The sequence below is a fragment of the Embiotoca jacksoni genome, unplaced genomic scaffold (assembly GCF_022577435.1).
Source record: "Embiotoca jacksoni isolate LCO1_2020_lvr unplaced genomic scaffold, fEmbJac1.0.p SCAF_12, whole genome shotgun sequence".
Classification (NCBI taxonomy): Eukaryota; Metazoa; Chordata; class Actinopteri; family Embiotocidae; genus Embiotoca; species Embiotoca jacksoni.
The window spans coordinates 10,285,236-10,310,854 of NW_027185252.1; the positions used below are offsets into that span (position 1 = coordinate 10,285,236).

At 40.3% G+C, this 25,619-nt stretch overlaps 1 protein-coding gene across 1 annotated transcript in view; it reads left to right on the forward strand.

The window, feature by feature from the left end:
- Positions 1-25,619, forward strand: part of hpse2 (heparanase 2) — a 57,911-nt gene that overhangs the window by 19,455 nt on the left and 12,837 nt on the right. The window contains exons 4-6 of the mRNA XM_069144051.1: positions 15,052-15,225; positions 17,019-17,190; positions 20,320-20,367. Coding sequence (XP_069000152.1) covers positions 15,052-15,225; positions 17,019-17,190; positions 20,320-20,367 — 394 coding nt within the window. The remainder of the gene's footprint in view (positions 1-15,051; positions 15,226-17,018; positions 17,191-20,319; positions 20,368-25,619) is intronic.

The following is a 25,619-nucleotide window of genomic DNA, read 5'->3' on the forward strand; positions in this document are numbered from 1 at the left end:
ATGGAAACAGAACAAACAGTGTGTTTCTTATTAGTTCTGTGACATTAATAGTACACCTTTTCAAATATACTTTTAATTGTTTGTGGTGTATTTATATTTGAAAAGATAAAATTGGCAATCCAGTTTTGTCTATAAATCTCTTTTTAAATAACACTCATACTGTTCTTAATGAGAAAAGCAGCAAAAAGCACAATAATTGAGAAAACATGTCCTTCCTGGTTGAAGGGTTGAGAAAGAAACTAAAGCTCTATCTGCTCTATAGGCATCGCTGCTGGCTGTCCATGACCTCTGACCCTCACATGAAACGAGATCATCTATGGGCCTCAGAGGGATATGTGAAGAAGCTACTTCCTAATTATCCCGTGTGTAAAATTGTTTCTGAGGAGCTCTAAAAACATCCGTCTGTTACTTGTTAAAAACAAATACAAGTTTAGAAAAAAAAATGGTCAAATGATGTTCGTGAGCATGAAACAAATGACCTACCAAGAGACATTCATGTCCTTATCTATCTGTTCTGTAACTAGTGTATTTCAAAACATTTGATAATATATATTCAGTAAATTCAGACAGAATCATATAAAGAGTTGAAGAATGGACCCCAGATGGAAAAAAACAAAACATGGCCTCCATAGTGACCCAGTAACTTGTGTAGTCTTTGCCAAAGCTTAAACTCAATTGAAGGACAAGAACATTTTCCCTCCACTAGAATAAAATTTATGCCTCACTATGAGAATGAAATAATGAGTTGTTGCGGCAACGAACCCAGACAATAGGCTGTATATAAAAGTGGACGTAGCTTCCCATGTCTAAAAAAAAACAAAAAAAACGAGGCCGATGCGGAAGTGCCATAAAGTACAATACCACACAAATGTTAAAAAAAAAAAAAAAAAAAAAAAAAAAAGCCACCTGGTTGCGTTCCTCAAGCTGATGCGCCTTTTTTTTTTTTTTTTTTTTTTTTTTTTGGTTTAGGACGGTGACGTTCCGCGCCTCGGAAAGGCAAACGTCTCTCCAAACACCTCTCCGGGCTCGTTGCTTCATTGCCGCAAGGCTCGCCGATTTTCAGAGTTTGACACCAAATGTGACGTGCGGCGTCGGGCCACGTCCGCGAGGAAATTGCAGATGCGCCCGGGCGAGCGCTCCAGAATCGATGATGCTCGAGCGAGAAAAACTCGTACCACTCACTCATTAGGGTTCTACCTTTCTCCTCCTCCGTGCACGTCACGGTGCTGCGCTCCATTCGCGCGCGTCAGCAGCGGTCTCGGACTTTATCGATCCACCCTCGTGTGGAGCGTTCTGGCCTCAAACCGCCCCGAGCGAGCAAGATGGCGACGGCTGAAAGGTCAAACCGGAGGCTTCGTAACGACCGTTGGCAAACCGTTAACGTCACCGTTGGTCGCTGCTTGCTCGAAACGCAGCAGCCCCTTTGTTGGTGCTTAATTTGTTTCAGAACTCCTTTTTGGTTCAGTGTTACTTTCAGTTACTCTGCTTGGGATGGAGTGCCTCTAGCTTCATGATGATTGCCACGCATTATTCTGTGCGACAATTACCTCTTGGCAGTTTTTTAAACTGAAACAAAGTTGAACATGCATATGCACAAATTAACTACATGAATATGCAGCATCATGCACAACTGTAGAGAAAACGCAAAGCTGACTGGCAAGAAAAGCAGTCCAAGTGTCTCAAACAATACACAGACCGAAGTCTTCTCATCTGTAAACTTCATCAGCACGCGTTGTCTGAATGTCAAACCTCGAATGCATCTGCTTAAACATCCTGGCAAGGACCCGATATGCTGTTTCCTAGAAACAGCAACCCTACAGGTGCCCAGCTACCTTCCAAAACAATGATTCACTGCAGACTTTGTCAAACAAATAGCCAAATAACAAACAACTCCGGTGTCCAAACAACCTAATCCAGAGTTCCAGGAAACAGCTGAAATACAAACTCCTTCAAGGTACCCAACTCCGTCGCAGAATTTTATGTATTTCTGGTTATTGTCGAAGGTGCTGTTTACAGAGCAGTTTTGGGGAGGAATGGAGTACAGTGTGGCTCTCTGCTTACGCTCCTTTTCCGTTGAAAAAAAAATGCTGTAAACTAAAGTGAGAGAAGCATGATAGTCTTTAAACTTTTAAGTCTTGTAATTCCGAACCCGCATCTCTGTAAGAGCCAGGACTTTTGTTTGTTTGTAAATCTTTAAGACTTTGTTAGAAACTTGAACAGACACATATGGGAGCCAGTTTAGCCTTGGCTGTTAGGATGGTATCCTACTTTTACTGAGACCAACAACAGATAGTGGTTTGGCCACAACTTGAGATCAGTCACCTCCGAAAAGTTTATTGGCTCATTAGAGGGGTAATGGAAGCTTAATGTTAGATGTGTGACCAAATTGTTTTCTTTCTCATTTGCCAAAGTCTCTCTTTGATTCTGTTTTTGTTAATTGGCTTAAGTATCCAGTAATTGGTGCCTCTGGCTTTTATTTGGAGATTTTATTAGATGCCGACTGACGGATGGTTGCAAGATGACAGAGCAAATATGTAAACTATTTTATGACCTTTCATCACTTGAGCGGTGCAACATATTTAAAGCATATTTAAAATGTAATCTACAACTGTTTATGTGCTATAAAGAAATAAAGACTCATGGCACGGTCTCATGTCGAAGCATTTTCTTTGTTATTGTTGCCCTCAAAACCTTTTCATTCCTAAGGGTTTTTGATTTTGAAGGAACCCTGGTCTGTAGGACATCACGCTGTTATTGAAGGAATTTTACGAGTTCATAAGTGTGTAATGAAATTTGCCTCGGTCAGAGGAGTGCAGCACGAAACGAAAAAAAGGGGAATTGAATTTTCGGTGGTATTTTCCTCAGACCTGCATTCCCCTAGGGAGCGTACAGGACGGCTTGCAGTGGCCCAGGCAAGAAGAGGCCAAGTGAAATCTTTCCCCGAGGTTTTGAACTTTTGCTGTGAATGGCAGGAGCCGACACCTCTAACCAGGAGCAGATGTTTGGCTGCCTCTGGCTTGGCCTGGCCTGGTCCTTCCCCCTGGCAGAGTAGGAAACCCCGGGTTTGATTGAGCCAGCGTGCCCCACTCGCAGCACGAATGTCCCGGCTCCACATTACCGCGTCCCTCCTTGTTGACGCCCGCTGCCTTCGAAAATCCTCTACTGTACGTCCAGAAACACGGGAACCGAGCCGAGCCGAGCCGAGCCGATGGAACTCCTGCACGTTCACACCAACGTGAGTGTCGCCGCACTGGCGTGATGCTGCAGGTGATTTGTCGACAATGTCGGACAACTGGCATCTCTTGCGTTTTTCACACATTCGCTACAATTTTCACCCCACTGGCAGAAGTTTTTAATTGGCATTCATCGTCCTTATTATATATGTATAATGCATTTTACTAGTTCAGTTTTGTAAAGTCGAGTTGGAGAGTGAATCAAAAGGCAAAAGAAGTACATTTTTGTTTTGTTTTTGGACTTACAGTTAGTGCCGTCTAATCCGATACGTTCACACGCTTATATGTAAAAAGGATAAAAGCAAACGGACAGCGTCGTCACAAGAAATATTTTGAATAATCAGCGGATTTGAGATGTTTTGTTTTTGCTTCTAAACAAATGGAATACAGCTGTTTCCAGTGGCTGAGAGTAGACATTGGACATATAACAGGACACTTTGCCTTTTCATCTTCTAAAGCCTCTCAACATAAAACATTTTTGAACTGTAACCTAAACATGGTACTCTCACCAGATGTAAACCACTTCCTCAACACAGTATTCTGTTTAAACTGACTTGTACGAACATACCTGCAGTATTTCTGTTTTTGTTGTTTCTTTTTTTTTTTTCCAAATTGCTAAATGTCCTTGTTTTCCTTCCATCTGCAGATTTTGATTTCATCGCATATTTAGATAATCGGAATTATTTTTGCTCCATTTTCAGCACTAGATCCAAATTTAAACAGAATTTGTTTGTATTAAAGTATCTCCACTTCATATTTTGTGAGTGACAACCATTTTGTGGAGATGTTGAAGATACATACCTGTTCATGCTTTTTTTTTTTTTTTTTAAGCAAGTATCATTTATAACAGCTCTGTTGTTTCTGCCTCCTGCAGTTCAGTCACTGTCTGTCATTCTCAGACTAGATTATTGCGTAACGATTACCTGATCTATGATGGAGGTTTGGAAAGGCTAATTGCACTACATTGGTATTATCGGTGAGACATTTTAAGGAATAAATTTTTGGGGCTTTGGATTTGTTTCCCATGGTTGAAGGTCTGTCTAAATGGTGCAAATCAAATCAATGAAACAAATAAATACTAAAAGTGTTTATGCAGATTTATGAGCTTGCAGTAATGATTTGACAGATCAGTGTTATTTTTTGGAGGTTTTCTACAGTGGGTGTAAATGAAATGGTATTTATTTGTAAAACTGAAAAAAAAAAACCTGTGTGATTGATTTCAAACATTTTAGCACAGTATGGTTTTTGCATCAGTTGAAACCGCATGTGTTAAAGCAGTGTGTCATTTTTCCAAACATCAAACGGACTAATTGACCAAAACATAATAATAAAACAAATCAAAATCTCACTTGCATGCAAGCCTGTGCTAACGCGCCTAAGTGTTGATGGAAAGAACAAATGGAGGGGGAAAAAAACTTAGAAAGAGTCTAGAATTCTCACAATGCAGCTTTAGTTGCTCAAGAGACGAGATCAGGAAACACAGCAGGAGAACAAGACTGATGAGAAGACGGTCTGAGAATTTGGGAGTTATTTGTGAAGGTGAATGGCTGTAAAAAAAACCTCTGGTTCTCTTCCTCCGTAAACATCTGGCAGGATTATCAATCACAGGTTGTCATATCTCTGGTTGCTGCAGAACCTCAAATGGGACCGACTAGCGTTTTGGAGAGGAACCGTGATGATTTGTTTCTTTTCTTTCACATTAGCTCCATTTCTAAAGCAGCACCTCCTTATGTCACCGCAACGACAGTCACATCAAAGTATGAACATCACCTACATTTTTCTTTAACCTTTCTAAACTGTGATTAAGTTCATGTAGATGCATCGGAAAATTTGATCGTAAAATGAGTTATCCATTAAGAGACTTGAAAAAATTAAGATCTGGTTATTTACATTCCAAGGTTCTGTGTATACAAATTATTTCTCTGGCTTAAACTCACTGGCAAACATGTGGTCTTATTTTTACAGGTATTATCCAAGATAATTATGAAAATATGACATAAGTTTATAAGATGTTATTTCATGATTCATTCAATTATATTTAATGAGGGTTATTATGAGTCATTATGCTTGACTTGCAAAATAACATAAGTTTTTGTAGTCAGTGTGAGTACATAGTGGCTTTCTGAAAAACATTTAGTAACTTTTTCCAGCATCTTATAGACACCTAATTAAAACTGTTGTCATGCAAGACAGTGATTCTTTAACTGTTTAATCTGGCTCTGTGTGTTCAGATGAGGACAGAGCCTCCAGTTTAACTAAATCATAAGTAATGTGTGTGGATATAGTTTGAGAGTGGAAGATGATTGCTGTGATTATGGTGATTATTCTAGCAGTGAAAGGGAGACTGGGGTACTGTGTGTTTGCATTGCTGCCCTGCACGGGATCTGGTCTTCATAACCCTCATTCATCACACGGCCTGGGATCAAAGATCCTAAACTGGGAAAGTAGCAGATGTCCTATACACCCAAATGTTTTGTTTGCCCTCGGTTTGCCGGTCCTGTGGTTTTTGAAGGTGATGAATTTCAAGGTGATAAGAGAGACATTTGTCAGGAACTCGAGTAATCACGGAGTTTGCAGCTTAAGCAGGTGTTTTTGTGCGAAGGGCTGCAGAAATTGTTTTAAATCCAAACTCTTTGATGGTTCGGGGGCAGCGCGGCCCTGAGCCAGTCTCCCTCTTATTTCACCCTATCTGTGCGGAGGAGTCTTGTTTCTCTGCAATTACAGAGTTTTCAGTGCTCGATTACAGCATCAGCAGAAGTGTGTGATGAGATGGCCAACCAGATAAGAAGTGGACGCTTTACAACCACCTTTTTTGGAGGTGACAGTGTGACTAATCTCTGGTAGTTAAAATGTCAGGTATGGCGCTCACGTCCTTATCTATAACTGCTCTGCCTTTAAAAAAACAAACAAACAACGCCATCAATGTCGGACATACAAATCCAATTTTACTGTCAGTCTTAAAAAGAGATGCCGTGAATGCAAAACTGCTAAAAGATACTGTTCAAACCTTCAGGTTTTTTTTGTTTTTTTTTATAGTCTGCAATTTCTTTTTATTTTCAAGAACTTTAAAGCCTCTTTATATCACATTTAGCCATTAGCAACCCACCATGATTAGATTTACAGTATATAGTACGACGGGAACCAAAACGAGTTCTTAAAATGTTTTGAATTTTTTTGGTTCCTCTGGACCTTTAAGTTGCATTCACGTGTCGTGGTAAATCCTTTGCATATAACTGGCCAAACTGTCTTCATTCATTACATGAGCGCAGTGACAGTAACAGCAGCAGGTGACATGACTCAAAAAAAGAGCCACAGAGCCACAGAACATTAGCCTCACAGCTAATATAAATACATGTAAATAAACCGTATTTACATAGCACTTTTCTGAAACACTTACACAGCTTACAAAGCAGGACACATGCCGGGTGTTGGACCTTGACTTGCTGAAGGAGCAGGATGGTGTAGTTCTTATTGTCTGTCCGTACGTTTTTCTCGGCACCGACGCCAACTCAGCTGTCAATCATGCATGTATACTGAGGTGTCCACTCAGAGGCCTGACTACTAAAGGAACATTTCAAAATGTTTGCAGAAGACGTTTTTTTTTATATTACCTCTTTTCAACAATAGGATTTTCGAACAGTATAAAAATCACGTCATTATTTTTGATTTTTTTTTTTGCCGAATCAGTCCAAAAAAAGCTTTAGGTGTTTCTTGCCACCTAAAACATCTCGTAATTAAGGCATTTGTTTGCCTTCGACAAAGATTAACCTTCTGTTCAATTCACGAGTTACCAAACAGCCTGTCGGGTAGGTAGTAAAGCGGTCGTTCGTTAACAGTTTCGACTCACGGTAACGGCTGCCTCCTCTGGTTGTCGTTTTGTTGGTAGGTCCAAGGTGTAAACAAATAGAGGAGATACGGGGATGTTTCTCTCCTGGGAAAAGCGCACCTTCTTTCTTTACAAGCCGAACACAGTGAGGTCATTAGCATTTAAAAAAAAAAAAAAAGCGTGCTTTTCCCCATTAGGGAGCGATAGGCAGAGACTTTTGCCAAACAGATGTGAAAACCACTCGCACCCAGTACACATTTCCCTCACACTCTGTTCCCCCAACAAGTGGTTTGAGTTACGCGGCCCAAAGCCAATGAAAGACGGTTGATGTTATTTTGTCCACTTCTCTGTCTTTGATTTGTTGTCTACTGCACCGAACTGCATCGGCTGGAGCGCACACGCACACGCACACACACACACACAAACACACAGAGCAGCAGCACAGTGTGGATGTACTTTACATCATGAACAGCGTATGTTAACATACCACTCATCTTACTCACCAGCCCTGTCGACTTGCTCTGAATCTCCGTACACAGGGTACACAGAAGGGGCCACACGCAAGTCTAGTCACAGCAAATTCACAGATTGAGGTAATCTCTCTCTCACACACACACTCTGGTTTACACACACACACACACACACACACACACATATATATATTGGTCCCCCTCTACTAGCAGAATTGAAAACAGGTGCCCACCACATATCTTGCATTCTTCCAAAATACAAAAGTGGTTTGACCTGAATGGTTTTGCTGGAGTGGAGCCACCCTGTATGAAAGAAGAGTCCATGTGGAGATGTGTGTGTGTGTAAACATGGAGGCGTTGGGTTCTGTGCAACATGCTGGTGGAGCAGCACAGACTCGCTCTATATTGGAACCACATTTCTCCCTCTGCACAACCCGAACATACAGTGTCAAGTTAACGTCAGGATAAGTCGCAGACACACCGTGTGAACATAGCAAAACACCGCATTTAATAGCTTTCGGTGCTGCGAGCGTAACAGTATCCTGGTCTGGCTTTGACCGATATGGATGAATGATCAAACTGCATGGATGGCTGTACACAAACCTTTGACTATCTGTTGAAATAATTATGAATTGGAAACGTCAGAGATGACCTTGTTTCAGTCGCTGCAGCCTCACAGGATCTGGTTTGTGGAGGAACTAGCCCAATGAGAAACAGAAGGCAGGGAGTTGTAAGACAGACCAGTGGAGCTGGTGGAGAAAATAGATTGAAGCCACAATGGAGGCGCTGATGATAAATGTACATCACTTGGGATATTTTGATCATTTGCTTCCAAATCTTTCATGACCTGTTTTGCTGCTTGTCTGCCGCTGCACGTGCTGTGTGTTTAGTATAAATGGGAGATTACTTTTCATCCATCTGGGAAAACCTTAAATGCTGTCATCAGCAATTGTCCCCCTCATGTTAAGAACAATTTGATGGATGTTCTGTCCCCGAGTAGCTATTTCCACCGTGCTCTCCCCGCCGAGTTCATAATGCAAATGTAATGTGTTTCACTGCACACATCAAGCCAGTGTAATGTGAGTTGTTACAGCTGACAGAGAAAATTACAAGCATCCCTTACATGTGGACACAGTGTAAAGAGCATGATGTAATTCCACACACATTTCTCTTTGCCTTATTATCGGTGCTGTTAATCCACAAAGTGTGAAATTGTTATAAAGAAATTCAAGCTCATTGGCTCAAAAATGTGTATTTTATCTTTTCATATCACATTCATGAGCATTGCAACATTTGTATCTTTACAAATGGAACAACATATTGTATCTATAAACAGGAAAAAAGACTCACAATTAATTTCTCTAAACAGCCCTCTTTCCCTGTCTGCACATGTCTCTGGAGGATTCGGTTTTGATTTGGCTTTTAAAGCAAGCCAGAACGCAGTTCAAGTCTTTTTGTGTGCGTTTGCATGTACGTGTGTGTGTGTGTGTGTGTGTGTGTGTGTGTGTGTGTGTGTGTGTGCGTGCGTGCGTGCGTGCGTGCGTGCGTGTGAGAGGGTGGGTAAGGATGTGTGCTTTTTGCTGCAGACTGACTTTGATGGGACTAAACATTCAAATTGACTTTTGCCATTGCAGTAAACTGTGTCTGGCAGAGAGACATTATATTTCTGTTGTGAATGAAACCAGAGACAGACAAACAAATGTTTTGCTGTGCTCGCCATTTTCTCCCCTAAGGTGTAAATGATGGAGAATGTAGAAATATATCAGCATTTCAAAAATGTGATTTCTTTTTTTTTTTTTTTTTTTCACCCAAGACAACAATAGTTTTTTTTTTTGTTTTGTTTTTTTTTACAAATCATGTAAAGTTAAATTTGAGGGAGGACCCGTAGTTTACTTTCTCTGCCTCGTTTCAGGCTGTGTTAACTTTCCTCAGTGCACTAACCCATACAATATGATACAAAGCCGGTTTCAATGGATAGCAGTTCATTTTTATACTCGTGCCCCCAGCTTAACCTCAAGAGCAGGTTTAAGCTGACTAAAGTACGCAAAGGAACTGTGTGAAACCCAAAATTTGTGATTGGACAGACTTTAAGCACTGCAAGTGTACAAACTGCACACACACACCAAGAAAACAAAATGAATATTTATTTGGAGGAGAGGCTGTATTAGGAGATTAACCGATACACATCTTTGTAATTCATCATTAAAGGAGCTCAAGGACACATGCGGTTAAACCACTCTCTTTGAATATGGTACCATCACTCTCACAACCTTTGCCATTGTGAAGCAGTAAATATGCATGAAATGTAGCCTGGAGAACAATGGCAATGGTCCATTTGTAACTGAAGTAGTCACTGCCAGTTTTTGGAGGTGCATTGATTTGTTCATGTTTTCCATCAAAAGCGTCCAAACACAGTGGGAAGGTCCAGGTTTTCCAGAAGTCATGTTCTATGTACGCCCACGATGCTCGGGAGGGGAAGGCAAGAAACTCTGGCTCGCATCTTGTAAAGCAACAATATGTAGTATGAAGTTCAAAGTTGCATCGATCAGTGCACGGAAACATGGAAACCTTGAATTGGCCTTAAGCCCTCTCACAAATCAAGAACTGTATGAAATGTCAATTGACAATTTAAAATACTGTATGAATGTAGATTCAAAGATATTTCCTCTTTGATTTAAAAAAAAAAAAAAAATCCCTTTATATATAATACATTTATTACTGCTGTAAATGGAAACATTTGAAAAAAGAACTTAACAATTAATTGAATCATTTGACCGACTATTTTGTCCAAAGCAATGTGCACATCAGGCAGGATCCATGCCAGAGTGGATCACGGAAGAAACTATCGAGAAGTTTATGGCGAGGTAAAAAACAAAAAAATCCATGAGAAGGATGATGCTTTAAATTCTAAAATTAATAATTTAGTTTTGTACATCTTTGACTTCATTTACTTTTTGCCTATGTTCTGAAATCAAACGTGAACATGTAAAATGTTAGAGGTTAGTAACATGCTTTGTGCAGTTTATTAAACTTCCTGCCTTTTTTTTTTTTTTTTTTTATAGTACTGAAATATTCATGACACAGCATTACACATTGTTACAGCGTATCTTCCTCTTTTCAATTTGTCTTTCATGACTGCGTAAAGTGAAGCCGTTTTTCAAGCTGAAGACTTTCCAAAGTTCTCCAAAGCGGGTCTGTGTCATAATAACTAACGGCGCTATGCACTTCCCTTGTCGGTGAGGATGTCTGATATAATGAGAATGATTCTTTAGGCTTAAAGGTGACATAAATCCCAATTTAAAGCTGCACTGGCAGAAACTGTCACCTATTAAAAAAAAAAAAAAAAATACACCTGTCTTTTCAGCCAGCAGTGACCCAGTGAAGGTGCAGCAACCGAGAAAACTGTGACCTCACTGGAAACTTCAGATGGGTGTCTGCTTCATGTGGGTGGTATGTAAAACAGCAAACAGTGTTTGTGTGAGTGCAGTCCCCGTGTACGTAGACGTATGTGTACCTCGGTGTTTGAGGGAATATGCAGAGCTGCAGAAATGAGGCATAGCGCTGACTGATGCTGCCGGCCTCTCTGCTTCACAGAACTGGCTTTTCTATCAGATAGACAGCTTGACAATGTCCAGACCCCTCTCTTTCCGCTACGCACAAACACACAAAGGCACGCCAACAGATGCACACGCACACGCGCACACATTGCTTTCTGGGTTTGTTCTGCTTGTTTTTGGTTGGACTGTTTGTAAGATAAAAGAGAAGCTCGTAGCTGAGCGAGTACGGTCGACTAAAGTCTCCCAGACACGCTTTCATTGTGTTATTTGTGAGAATTTTGAGACCCATTTTAAGCCATATTACTGCATAATAATGTTTTTGAAGCATTCGCTTGGCTTAAAAAAAAAAAACCAGCACACTCAACAATGATGTGTGACTCAAAGACATTTTTCAGTGTTACCAGGATGAGCGTGACTGGTTTTTTTTCTCTCACCGCGTTAAAGGAAATTTCACGTTGGCTTGATTGATTATCTTCCTCTATTTGTGAAACAGTAGATCATTTCTCTTGTTCCCATTGGGGAGAGCGACTGTCCAAAAAAAGTAAGTTCTGCTATTCCGCTCTAAATTTTCAATACGTCTCCGTGTCTCATTGAGTCTTGCAACATTTTCCCGCTGCATTTTTCTTCCGTGTCACAGATGTTACGGTGAGCCGTAACATCTCGCATACATGTACAGTGGGCATGTTCCCACACAGATTAGTAGTGTAATAATTCTGTCTTGCCAAGATCACAGAGTTGTACGCTTCAGGGCTCTCTAATGTCTCTAACGCATTCATGTGTGCTCTCTGTGATCAACAGGCAGGTGAATCGGCCCTTTACTCTTTGGAAGCGAGCGTATGATAGCCTGCTCTTATTATTATTGTTATTTCCAGTACAACTTGATACCTGAAAGCACTCAAGGCCATGTTAACGCCAACGAACAAGCTACAATATTTTTTTAAAGGTAAAGGTAATGAGTGCAAAATGTTAAACTCTCAGCATAGGATTGAATTTTCTAACTTTCCCGTTACCCTTTCTAATTTGCAGAGACGGAAGAAAGAAATTCATCTGAAGTTGGTTAAGTAGAATCGGTAGTAAAATTGCTCGGAAACCAAACTGACATAAACATGCAGACATTTATTTGACCGTGCGCACTTCTCTCAGACCTGCCAGCAGACAAAAAGTATTTTTTTAGCAACTTGATGCAGCTCATGAAGCCTTTATGATGTGTGTACAGGCCTGCTCGCTGTGTATCTCGCTGTGTATCTCGCTGCAAGGCTCGGCGCCATCCCAGGTGAGGAAAGGCCTGGAATCACTCTCCCTGACAGCCACATCTGGCGCTACTTTCTCTGCCCCGTTGCCCAAAACTCTGCTTCTGCAAACGGACACCACTCTGATGTAGCCACAGAGGGAAGGAGTTATGATAATAACGGTTATGATAATAACATTATTGGTGGTTATTAATGAGATGGACAACAGACAGTTTACTCAGGAGACCTATACCCAGGTGGAGCGCTGTGCGTAATAAAACTATTGTTACTGCCAGTGGTTTTTTTTTTTTGTTGTTGTTTTTCAGGCTTTGTCCTGCCATTTCTGGAAAGCAGATGAATGCCAGGTGCAACCAGCAGTCTTTCTGTTCACTCTATTTGCTCTTTGGATTATACATGACCAGTGCGCTATTGGAAATACGGGCTGGGAGTAAATGCTGAACAAAAAAAAAAAACATTAAGCATTATTCATTATTCAGATGTATTCTTGTCAAAAAGTCAGACAGTTGCATCCATCTGTTGCATTGAAGAACCTTGAACCTTTCATCAGCTTGACACGTATCCAGACGAATGACCTCACATGCTTTTGTTTTTATTCCATGTTGGCTGAATCAATCGTTTGGCAAGCTCACCTGGTGCCACATCCAGAGTTGAGGGCAAATTCGAGCGGGAACTGAAACGGCACACTCGTCATCTGGTTCCCGTTGAACCCTAGGAAGTAAGAGGTCGGAGATCAGGGTAATATTTACGCTAATGGAGTGACTCCTAACTGATTAGATTTCAAAACAAGAGCCTGAGGTATCCAGGAGCAGCCTGCAGTCACACATTAAAATATAAACAAACACTTTCAGGACTCTCAACGAATGCCAACATCTGTAGCAGGCCCTCATTCGTTACTGTATAGGGAGAGCGGTGTGTTCTGATGGAGACAGCAGACACAAACAAGAGCGAGCAGTCAGCTGCAGAACAGAACAATCCTGTGCATCATCGTGCTTTAAAAGAGCCACAGGAGTCCGTAATGGGAAAATCGGTCTGTCTAAGTTCTCAATGAATGTTGCTGAAGATGAAACCCTGCTGTCGTGTGGATTAAAAAGACACGCATGCAAAAACACAAAGTTCAGCACTTGGTGAATGACAACAGAGTGTAGAAGACATCCCAGGTGTAGCTCAGTTCATATAACACTTTCTAAAGAAGAAATGTTATATTCTTTGGTTAAATTGGTGACAAATCCCTTGTTTGTTCAATGAATAGGCAGTTTTTATGGTTTGTTTTTTTACTGCTGGATTTTTGTGACAATTATTTAGCACTGAGAACATGTAGAATGATTTATCATTTTTACAGTTTAATTTAAAGCTGAAGCCAACCACACTGATACCCAACTCATGACTGAGACAAACTCTCCTCTAAGCTGATTGGTTGATTTTTTTGTTTTTGTTATTCTCACTGGTACTTATAGCAGTGGTTCTCAACTGATCTTACAGCAGACACACATTTTTCCTTTCCTTATTAAATCAATACCCAAAGTAAAAAAACAATTTTTAGCCATTTAAATTTTTACACAGAAAATAGTGCAGTAAAGCACAATGCCTTCATGCACTGTTAAAAACATAATATAACCCCCCCAAAAAAGAACAGCAAATAGGTCTCAGAACCCAATAAAATGAAAAAATTCAATAAAAAGTCAGCGTTACTGATTTGACGAAATTACTTTTGCCAGTTATTGATATAACAAAGCCGACAGCAAACAGCGACTAATAGCAAACATTTGTCCTTCAAAAAGCACAGCATCAGAAATTGTGTAAACTTCAAAAATAAAAGGTGCATTTTACTTCTCCTACTTCTACTTCTTTTTTTTCATGCACATATCTGCGCCCCTCTCAAAATGGTCCTGCTACTCACTTTTGGCTCATGATCCACCAGTTGAGAACCACTGACTTATAAAAACTACACAAGGGACTGTTAAAGAATAAATACACATTAGAATAGATGCTAATACTGCCATTGTTCACATAATCACATTGGCTAGCATTGGATCCATCTCTGCAAGATGGTCAGCTGTAGAGCTACAATGAGTCAATAAAAGATTAGTTGAGCCAAAAAAAAAACCTGAGAGGGAACTGTTTGGATAATTGTTTAGTCCTTTTTCAAGCACATTGCCATATGTAACTCGGTGCCTTTGTGTTGTGGACTGTTGGTCAGATGAAGGCTGTAAAGCTGTAATCGCTTTGGGAAATTGCAGCTGGTTTTTCTTACTATTTTCTGATACCAAAAGATTAACCTATTAATTCAGAATTGGATTTGGCAGATTCATGAACTAAATTGTAACACAAATCTCTTCATGCTAAAGGTTCTTTTGTTTACCTTTAGGTCTTGTTAAGTATGTCTTGATTAAAGATGAGGTTAGAAGAAGTTAAATAACATTGCATAATGTGACTGTATGCATGCCATCACATTGTACTTAGTAAAATCAAATGCAGAAGTTTCCCGTCTTCTCTTTAATTGGACGACAACGAAATAGAACTGGTCGCAAATATACATAGCTGTGGTCCGGAGAGGACCACAGGTATGGTTTTAGAGCTTTACTCAAGCACACAGAAAGAGAGGACACGAGAATCAGTGGATCAATCAGTTCCACATGTTTAATCATGTTCATATGGACACATAATGCCAGATGTAAGAAGAATCAAAGTTACAACTGCTTTGTGGGTTTTTCCCAGCCAGGTCTTTAGACAAACTGTACAACTTTGCCGACTGCGCCGGTCTGCATCTAATCCTGGGGCTCAACGCGCTGCACAGAAACCCAGACAACTCCTGGAACACCTCGTCCACCCTGAGCCTCCTGAAGTACAGCGCTGGCAAGAAATACAACATCTCCTGGGAGCTGGGCAACGGTCAGTACAACCACGTGCCGCATAGTGCCTTTGAAATATGTTACAGTCTGTACTAAGAAGTCAATTCCTCAGCCTTTCCTCAGCTTCTGTAAGTTTTGATGACGCCAATGTGCAGATTTGAAGTCCTTCCACTTTACTTGATGGGAACTTTTTACTTAACTGCACTTAACTGCATATTACATTTTATTGAACTACTTTTTATACAATCCAAAGTTGGCATATTTCGTGTTGTAAATCTTACTCTCCAAAATGTGCTTTTTATACGGCACCATGCAAAAGTTTTAGGCAGTAAAAGTTAAAAAGGATGCTACCAAAAATAATGCCATGAATTTTGTTTTATCAGTTAACTTCATACAAAGTGCACTAAACAGACGGAATTAAAAACCCAAAAATATTAGGTGTGGCGGCCTGGGTTTAACTGGCACCGCATTTCTCCGCTACACCACTAATTTTAATGGCACATCGCAGGTGGGTTGTTTGTAGCATCTGTGGACTTCAGGCTCACCTGTTTTTGTGTCTTTGTGTATAATGCATACTAACTCAATGATGTTAAGATCAGGGCTAAGTGGAGGCCAAACCATCTGTTGCAGGATTACTTGTTCTTCTTGCTGCTAAAATTAGATCTTCATGACTCCAGCTGCACATTTGGGGATGTTGTCTGCAGCTCCAGATGGAAAGGCGTGTTACATTAGAATCTAAACATCTGAAGTTGTGCTTTAAACACATAAGTCGGAAAAGTGAAAAGGAAGGAGAGTTAGTCCTGGAACAAACCATGAAATATCTTTTGGCAGCAGTTTTAGACTGAAACGACATGAAATTGTTCCCCTGAACTTAACCAAACTAACTAAGTGGTAACCAACTTTAACCTAAAACATTCCCTACAATACACGTAAACTTAACAGTTGTCTGCTCCTTACTGGAAACCTTTATACTCTGAAACACTAAAGAAATTCTGGAACACTTTGTCACATCTAATAAATGATTACCACAGAATTTCAATTTATGTCTTTCACCTTTAAGGAAGGAATTCTTTATACTGTTAAGATAGCGAACTGTAGAAGTTAGTCTAGCAGTTTAAGAGTTATTTCAAGGGTTAATTCAGGGATACAAGGAATTGTGTTGGCCTGCTGCACATCAGCTCATATTTTCCATTTAATTTCATAGGTAATAGAGCTCACAATAGGAACTTTTATTTTGGCCTGAGCTTGAAAGTACTGTGCAAAATCCATTAATTGAACTGTGTGAAAATTTTAGAGAGGGCTTGAACCGTGGTGAAAGTCATCATTTCAACTCAATCGCCCAGGCAGTGAAGACACACAGCGAATTTATAGAGTTCAATGAAAGATGATCTGTTGAAATTAGCGAATATATTTTCATAGTTTTCAGGAATACAGCACAGACACATATACACACACAAAGTATACATAATGAAAGTTTTATTTTGCAGTTTAAACACCGCCTGGTGCTCAATAATCTTCAATTGAGTCATTAAAACAGCAGTGGGCCTGCAAAAGTTTAGTTTTCCTCCTTTTGGGGAAACCAGCTTCTTCTCTCCCTTTGTTTTTTTAGAATCTGTGAGGCCACCCTGTGTGCTTGGACCATTCCCCTGACACCGAGTCCATCTGTCTGTATTACTGCGAATTGCCCAATTATCCTCTTTCTACTGGCTGTCGGATACTCTCGAAGAGCGCAAGATCAGACTCCAACAACAACAATACTCCGTGCCACCTCCCCACTGTTGCTTGTATAAACTCGATCTGTCTGGCTCAGTGTACTGCATCTCCTCTTCCTAGAGCCGAATGCCTACCGCAGCTTGGTGGGTCGTGCAGTCAACAGCACCCAGTTGGCTCAGGATTACACCAAACTGCGGACCCTGCTGCAGTCTGTGCGCTACTACCACCGAGCGCACCTCTCCGGCCCCAACGCAGGACGACCCCGGAAGAACGCCATCTTGCTGCTAGATGGGTGAGTCACCAAGTAAAACAATGATTGGCCAGGATTCCACTCCTTGTTAGGCTATCCTGCTGGAAAAAAAAAAAAAAAAAAAAAGGGGGAAGGTAGTGGAAAGTATGCTGCAGCAGTTTGAGACTTTAACTGAGCTTTGGTGCACACACACACACACACACACACACACACACACACACACACACACACACACACACACACACACACACATACACACACATTGTACTAAGGTTCAGTGTTTATGGATTTCCACTCTGCAGGTTTTGGGGTCTCAGCTTCAGTTATACCCTGTCAGCCTAAATAAAGTGTCATCTGATTGATAATGTGACTGCACAACGTCCCACCTGCTGGTTTCACCCAGAAGCTGCAGCAGTTTCAGCTCGATCTATGGTCGCTTATTTAACTGCTCTCTCTCAACTGCAGCCTGTCCTCCCCTGAGATTGAAATATCACACTTTGTAGTCATATCTTTGAAGCAAAAAAGCAAGCAATGCAATCCTATATACTTTTGTTTTCTGCTTGTTATTTACAAGTCTTTACTAGTTATTTTTTCTAAGGTGAACATACGTTTTCAGATTGACTTTCCTAGCTTCTGGACAGCCCCTGATATTATTCAGGTTAATAACAAAATCTAATAAAAAAAAAGAAAAGAAGCGACATTAAATACGGTTTATTGATACTGCTGCAATGAACAAGTAACATTTTAGCCACACAGTGTTATAGTAGCCAGGAGGATCTATGTTAGTTTTTTTTTTTTATAATTAAAGCAGAAGAAAAACAGTACACAAACAGATATCAACAAGAAAGACTTGTTGAAATGGTTAATAACACCACAGTAGTGTATTTTTGACAAGAAGCCGAGTCATTTATTAATAGCTTTACCAATTTGATCGTAAGTTGGTGACAAGCACCTACATGTTCAGTGTCCATGGTAATGTTATATAGATTTTGCTTTTAGCCGTCGGTGAATAAATAAAGATGACATACATTTCTTTACTTTTAAGTAGACAGGGTAGAGGTGGTCCTTTACAGTACCCATAAAAATTTAGAAAAAAAAAAAAAATTCCCCTCGGGGATTAATAAAGTAAATACCTACCTACCTAAAACAAGAGGTTTAAGAGATACATGGGAGGATTGCGGAGATTCAAACCAATAATAAGACAATTAAAAGTGATAGAGGAGGGATACGGCAGTTCAAGATTTAACTTGTTGAATAAACAAGGAACAGCAGTCCTTCTGGCTAAAATAAAGTCCGTGAAGTGACTTTAATGTGTGCTAAAACACGCGCGCAAATGCAAGTTATTGTGTGGATGCGTGCACAGGAACAGCTTAACGCCTCAGTATATTACAGCCTCTCCGCAGCCACACACACATTTTGACAGGTAGTTGGAAGACAGCAGGGAAAGAATCATTTGATATGGGTCTCCCTCCGCTCTGTACTTGAACCACTTACATCAGCGAAACCATTAGAAACTGCTTTTAATCTCCCTGAGCAGTGGAAGTTCAAATTTACTCTTCTACAAAAAAAAAAAAAGTGTGTGTGTGTGTGTGTGTGTGTGTGTGTGTGTGTGTGTGTGTGTGTGTGTGTGTACAGTACCGCTCAGACTGATTAATGAGCAGTGGTCACAGAGGACAGGGAGGATGGAGAGGATGAGTGGTGAAGAGAGGAAGATGGAGGAGTGAGGGGACGAGGAGTGGAGAGCCGGGGTATCAGCGGGTCACGGGTGTCACATTTAACGACGGGGCGATTCTTGTGTGTTTGACACTGTTACGAGGGGTTGGCTCTTGTGTTTGACAGCCCGACCACTCTGCTGCTCTCAGGAAATAAGATGAATTGGACGCTGAGCCGCTCAACAGTCCAAATATCGGAGCTGCACAGACTAAACAAGCCAGAGCGGTGAAAGTTGTGTTTCTGTGACATGATGTTTAGAGACACACATTCAGGCATGTCTGACAAGTTGTTAGCCCCAAATATGGAGAGATTTGGGCCAGGTAGACCAGGAAACACACACAGATGCAGACGCTCGGGAGGAGGAAGGCAGATTGAAGGAGGAGCTGCATCTGTGCTGTGTTTGTGTACAGGATGAGCCCGTTCAAAGTTAGACTGGGCTCACGACATTTTTTGGCGCGTCTTGAACGGATGTTTGGAGTTTGTATTTAACTAACTGAAAGCAAACACGGTGAAAGCAACAGAAACACACCCAGCGTTTACTGTTTTACAAAACGAGTTCCTCGTTAACCTGATTTTTCTCTAATATTTCAGTTGAACGTTTTTACCATATTACCTAAAACATCAATTGAAAATGAATGTAAACTTTTGTTAAAACTCTTAACATACATAAAGGTTTCAAAATCAAGTATTTATCATTATGTCACACTTGCAACTATGACACCACAAACTGATTTGAGCTAGAGCCACAGCGCTGCATAAACTACGCGGAAATCTGCATAAAATGTGGCACACTCCAGAAGAAAATGAGACTCATGCGTCACAAATTGCACAGCTCACACCATTTGTTCTGCTCTTCAATATTTTTTAATCTGCCGACCTCAATTACTGGAGGAAGTCCTTCTCAGCTGTGCAACTGTAAATCTTTCACTGGCAGATAAACAACATGTAACATGTGGCCGTTTCCTTTCATACACATTTATGTCCCTCATTTTGGCTTGATAGGATATTTTCTAATGTTTGACTTTAGACTTAATTAGAAGCTTACTTTGAAAAAGAATTAACACTTTAAAACAAATTACTCCTGTATGTATACATATCAGCCTCCTTGGAAAACTGTGATTTGTCAACTAGACAGCTTTTGCACTTCCTGGTTCACAATGAACCTGTTATACTCGGCAGTTCTTTTTAGTGCAAAAGTTAAAATAGTCACTTTTAGGTGAATTCATTTTTGCTCACACCTTCCAAATAATTTGGGATAAATGAACTCAACCTGTGTTACACCCCGTCTGCCCTGCAGATTCTTACAATATGCACACATCTCCGGATCTCATCAGTTGGGTTGTTCGGTAAAATGTTATCATAATGGCCTGACTGTGAAAATACTACTCAGGTGTTTTCATGTTTGAAGAAAAATCCAATCAAGTCAATCAACGTGTTTTGTTTTTCTCTGACTTTCAGGTTCATGAAGAACGCTGGCTCTGTCGTAGATGCAGTTACGTGGCAACAGTAGGTATTTTACCCTTTTTTTTCCTATTTTATTATTTTGTCTGCAGAAAAACCCAGAAATGACCAGCAGTCATAGAAGAGACTACCGACTTCACTAACCATAAACCAAGTGTGCTTTTGTACCATAAATGCCACACGGAGTATATGCGGTAGCCAGTAACAGTTATTATTAACCATGTTACTGAGAGAGTCTGGTACATAATGTGGAGAACTGTGTGTATCCTGCAAATGGAACAACAGGAAAAGGAGTCTGAGAAAGTGTGTGTGTTAAATTAGTAACACCTGTCATTTGTCTATTGCACATAGTGGTGGAATGCATACAAATCTATCAGTGGTTTGATCTTTTTCCCCATGTTTTATCCGTATCTCTGGACACGCATGTGTGTGTGCTGGAAACGACACACCCACTGTAAGCTCAGAGAAGCCACGCGTGACGGAGAGAGCGGTCATGAAGGTGAAGGTCAGGTCTAATTAGGAGAAATTAGAAGAAACGGAAGGTGGAAGGGCTGTCAGTAAGGCTTAGAAAAACACCACCCACAGTGTTAAAATCAAACCATATGCTCTGGCTCATTCCCTTTGTCAATTAGCCCGTTTTACACTAGACGTCCAGATTCCAGTCTAACCAGGCTGCGTGACAGAAACTCTGACCTCTACAAAAGAAGCCAACCTAATAAAAGTGGAGAACGCTCATTAACACGTCTACGGCATAGGTTTTACTCCTCTGCAGCTGTCTCAAGTTATTTTGAATCAGGCCAAGCAGGTAAGAAACGCAGCAGTCATTATAAACTGGTTCAGACAGCGATACGGATTTGTTAGCGTTACATCTGTCTGTGGCTTACCATCAGAGGTGTTCTGTTGGAGCTTGTGGTGATGAAATATGTTGGTTGTGCAGTGAAATATTTGTGTACCTCCCTGAAACATTGATATGTGGTTTGGGATTATATTATGACATTTTTCCACAACATTGTAGTTTCCCATTTGCAGCATCTTGTCTCAGTTACGGCGTCTCCATTTTTGAATTCACTAACAAAACATGATCAGAATGTTTAGTCACTCTCTCCTCTGTCTCTTCTCCTTCCTCCCATATTACTATTATCTTTGGAAAAATCGGCTCACTCCGTGGAGTGACAGAAAACCCAATACTGCGCAGAGATGCTTTTATTTATTTTTTCTTGCAGAGCACTTTAACACTGAACCCGAAAAGTTTTGAATAAGTCTAACGGTCGATTCATGCTCGTGATGAAAAAACATTTTCTCGCACACCACAAGTGGTTTGTTTTGGTTTTATTTGCTCATGTTTTGAGATTTCTTTCTCCCCACCAATTTATTGGAGATTTGTTTTCCTGTGTTGCCATCAAGAGTTTTGTAGAAATAGATGTCTTTGGTGAAATGTATAGTTCCAGTGGAAATGGTGACTGTGTCATTGACAGGACTAATATGCCATGCTCCTTTTTTTTTTTAACCACGGCAGCTGTACACCTTTATACACACTCGCTCCGTTAATGGCAGATAATCTGAGCGCAAAGTAAGGAACGTGGTTCAAAGTGGTTGTACTTAGTACTCAAGGTAATGATAGGTGTTTTTCAGGTTTTGCATGAAATTCACCTATCAGAGTGTCCTCTCCCATTATCTTTAAAAACCCGGCGCACTTGCACCATGGCATATTGTGATTATATTATAACTGCAGATTTGCAAAGTTTTAGCAAAGAACTCTTTTCTGCGGTGGGAACAGATCTGAATCCTTTTATTTTGCATCTTTTGCATCCTTGTGCACCGAGTGTACTCGCCTGTCTTCATAACGCATCCTTAAAATAACAGGAGAATTTTGTGCGATTGACTTGCACAATTGCTTTCTGCTGCCTTTAGTTCGCATTGCACTAACAAAGGACCTGAGTACATCTCACTGTCAGAACAACACGCTGCCATGGCTGCTCAGATGGGCTCAAGTACATCAGCAGCACGGTTGCTGGACGGGAAAATGGCAACTGCATCGGTCTGAAATTAGCAAAGACACTTGTGTTGCGCTCGGCGCGGCCTTGTGCCAGATGTAAGATAGAGCCACAGGAATGGTAACGCTGTTCTGTCTGTCAGTAAACCTCTTTGGTCCGGTGTGACACATCTCAACAACAATTTGATAGATTTCTGTCAAATGTTTTACAAACATTTATGGTCTCCGGAGGATGAATCTTCATGCTGATTCTCCGACTAATGACGCCATGCCGTTTACATTTAAAACAAACATAAACACTCAACCACGCCAAGGCGCTCTAATCATGTATAGCAAACTGCCTTACCTACTGGGGCTGCTGCTTCATGGTGAGGGATTTGAGCTTTTTAAAAGTGTGTGACCCGACAGCTGCCAATTCTAAATGTGAAAAAGGGAACGAGTCAAATTTGCCTCTTTTCCACGAGAGTTGCTGTTTCGATGCCCCAGAGCAAAGCTCATAACGCGAGCCTAATTGTTCCAGTAGTGGGTTATTAGTGGTGTGAATATGGAAGTGTGAAGCAAACAAGCAAACTCCCCCTGCTGAACGCAGCACTTTCATGACCCCAGCTTTTTATAAATGAGCACTTAAAGTGAATCAGAAGCATTTTTGTTCTTTTACTTTTTTGCAAAAACAAAAATTTTACTCTTAGGTTTTACTCTGCAGCTACATTTTAAACAAGCCAGGGAGACCATAGTAGACCCACACCTTCTCGAATGACACTAGCAAGGCATCCCGGAGAGCCTTGTGTGCTGCTTATTTATTGCCGATGGGAGGACGAAAGGGATGTTCAAGTTTTGTGGTCTCTGGTAGACAAATCACAGAAAGACTGAAAATGTACTGTTGGCAGTCCCGAGGGAGGCTACATATCATTCAGCTGTTATGTGATAATTGATTGATCTAATGTAACCTCCTGATCCACATTAAAGAGCATATCCTCTTTATACTTGGCAACCCCTCTCCTTACCACAAATCTCTCACTACACCAGACATTCCTGATACAGATGGACATTCCTTGACACTTCATGCAGTTATTACAAGTAAACTGTTTTAGACTATTCTCATAATTTACAAGAATATTTACATTTTACTCCACTACACCTTTATTTAAATTTTTTTTATTTTGCTTGTTTACAAAAAAGAGGTTTTAAAAGACAAGTAGAAGAATACAGAGATATTCACAACAAATATGAAAGAATCAAGACTGAAACAATCAATGACTGTGATAAGTATCTAAAACAACATCGGCATGTAAAGAGCCATTATTCGTGGATACTTTTAATACTTTTGTGCCTTTAACAAAAAAAAAAAATTCAAATGTAGGACTATGACTTTCAGTAGAATATTTTTCCTTTTTTTTTTGGTTTTGATGCTCTTCTGCCTCTACTTCTATCTATCCCTGTCTGATTTGATCCCATCTGTGTCTTTACTCCGTTCTATATTTCAGTGTTAGTAGAGTGTTAGATAGTTTTGTTAGTCGGCTGTCTTTGATGTGGTGCTGGCACTCGGACAGAGCGGTGTAAAACAAGCTGACCAACTCAATCTTTGTCGGAAAACATTTAAACTCAGTGTTGTTCATTTTTGATTTTTTATTGAATTCTGGTCAGCTAAAGTATCATGCCAAATGTTGGAACAAAGGAAAAGTTCTTGGTCCTGTTTTAGGAGCTTACACTTGAATACCAAGCTATGAGCCTCTCAATCCTGGTCAAATTACTCGAACAATTGTCTGTACATTGTTTTCTTTTAGGGGTTTCCGCTCTAATGAACCAGTAGACCTTCTTTCTTACCTGATGCTTTTTTAGACTCCTGCCGAAATTCAATCAGTGCTGATTTGCAGCGCAAGATTAAGTGATAAGCAGTTGGGCTGTCTTTTATTCTGCTTCTCCATATATGAACTGGAATCTCTTTGTGTAGACTAAAAAATGATTGTGAGCGTCCATGAAAGATGACAGGATAACCAAATAATTTGTGTAGGGCTATGACTTAATCCGTGCATTGTTTATAGTTTGAAGCCAGGAGTTTGGGACCTTTCCAGTGCTGTGAGGAAGATTTCAACAAGGTTATGCTCAGATTGCAACACAGCTTCACCCTAAGTGAACTAAAATCAGCCCTGTTCTCAGCCTTTTTGTTAACACATCTGTCATTTCCACAGAATTTTACAAAACAGGTCCAGTAGAGGTTTGACCTCATGGTGCCGTAGTTGTTTTGATTATATGGTTTTCTTTTCTACCCAACTTCAGAATACAAGGCAAATCTTCCTTGACGTTATCCCCCAACATTTTGAACTTAAATGCACTGGTTTGCATTCTGTAAGTAACTTGATTGCCTCGAGTATAAATTACTTGTCATAGTTATGTCCAGTTTTGGGAAAACAAAACACAAATTGGAACAAGACATTTGTAGCCCCAGCTGAAACTAGTTGATCTGGTATAATAACATTTGTTGTGTTAGAGAATTCAAAAAAGAATAAAACCAATTTTTTTTTTTTTCATTTGACCTTTTATGCACACTATGTTTTCTGTTGCTTACGTGCAATGGATGATCCAGTCTCTAATGAGATCACTGGGTTTATTTTGCATTATCCTGAGGTTGGTGTCATTGGAAGGATTATCCTGAAGGGCTGTACATTTATAGGTGGATGCCCATTAAAATTGTTATATTTTTGTATCTATACCCAGAGATTAGCATTCAAAACCTGCTGCCTACCAAGAGTAAATAATTCATATTTAGTGAAGCAGCTAAATTCTGGCCTGATATTGATCAAGTGATCAAAATTGTAACGCTGGGAGAAGATAAATAAGTCTGTTTTCAGTTTTGACTCACAATGTCTGAATGAGATGCTGAAAGGCAATCTAAGGTGCTGATTCTGTTATAGTGACTAATGGAGCTCTCAAGTTCCCCAATTTTCTCCCTGTTCACTGTTGAAGTTCTGAAATCTAAGAGCACCCTGGGACATTGTTTGCCACTTCGTAAATCGACAGTCGTAAAAGTGTTGTGTGTTCTCGGTAATGCTGTTGCTTGTATATTTCCCAGTGTTAAATAACTCAACAATAACTTCACCTCAAAGAGCCATCCACATAATGTTCTGGCTTATGAGATGATGGGCTATTTGTTTCAAGTCACATTGCAGTCAGATTTTAAGAATCATGCCTCGAAGTGTTTCTTTGAGTTTTCTTCTACAGTGCAAATAAGATGTTAATGTTGTTGTTTTTTTTTTGGTGCTTCGAAGAGCGAAGCTCTCTTGTTTCCTCTCTTGGACTCTTGCAG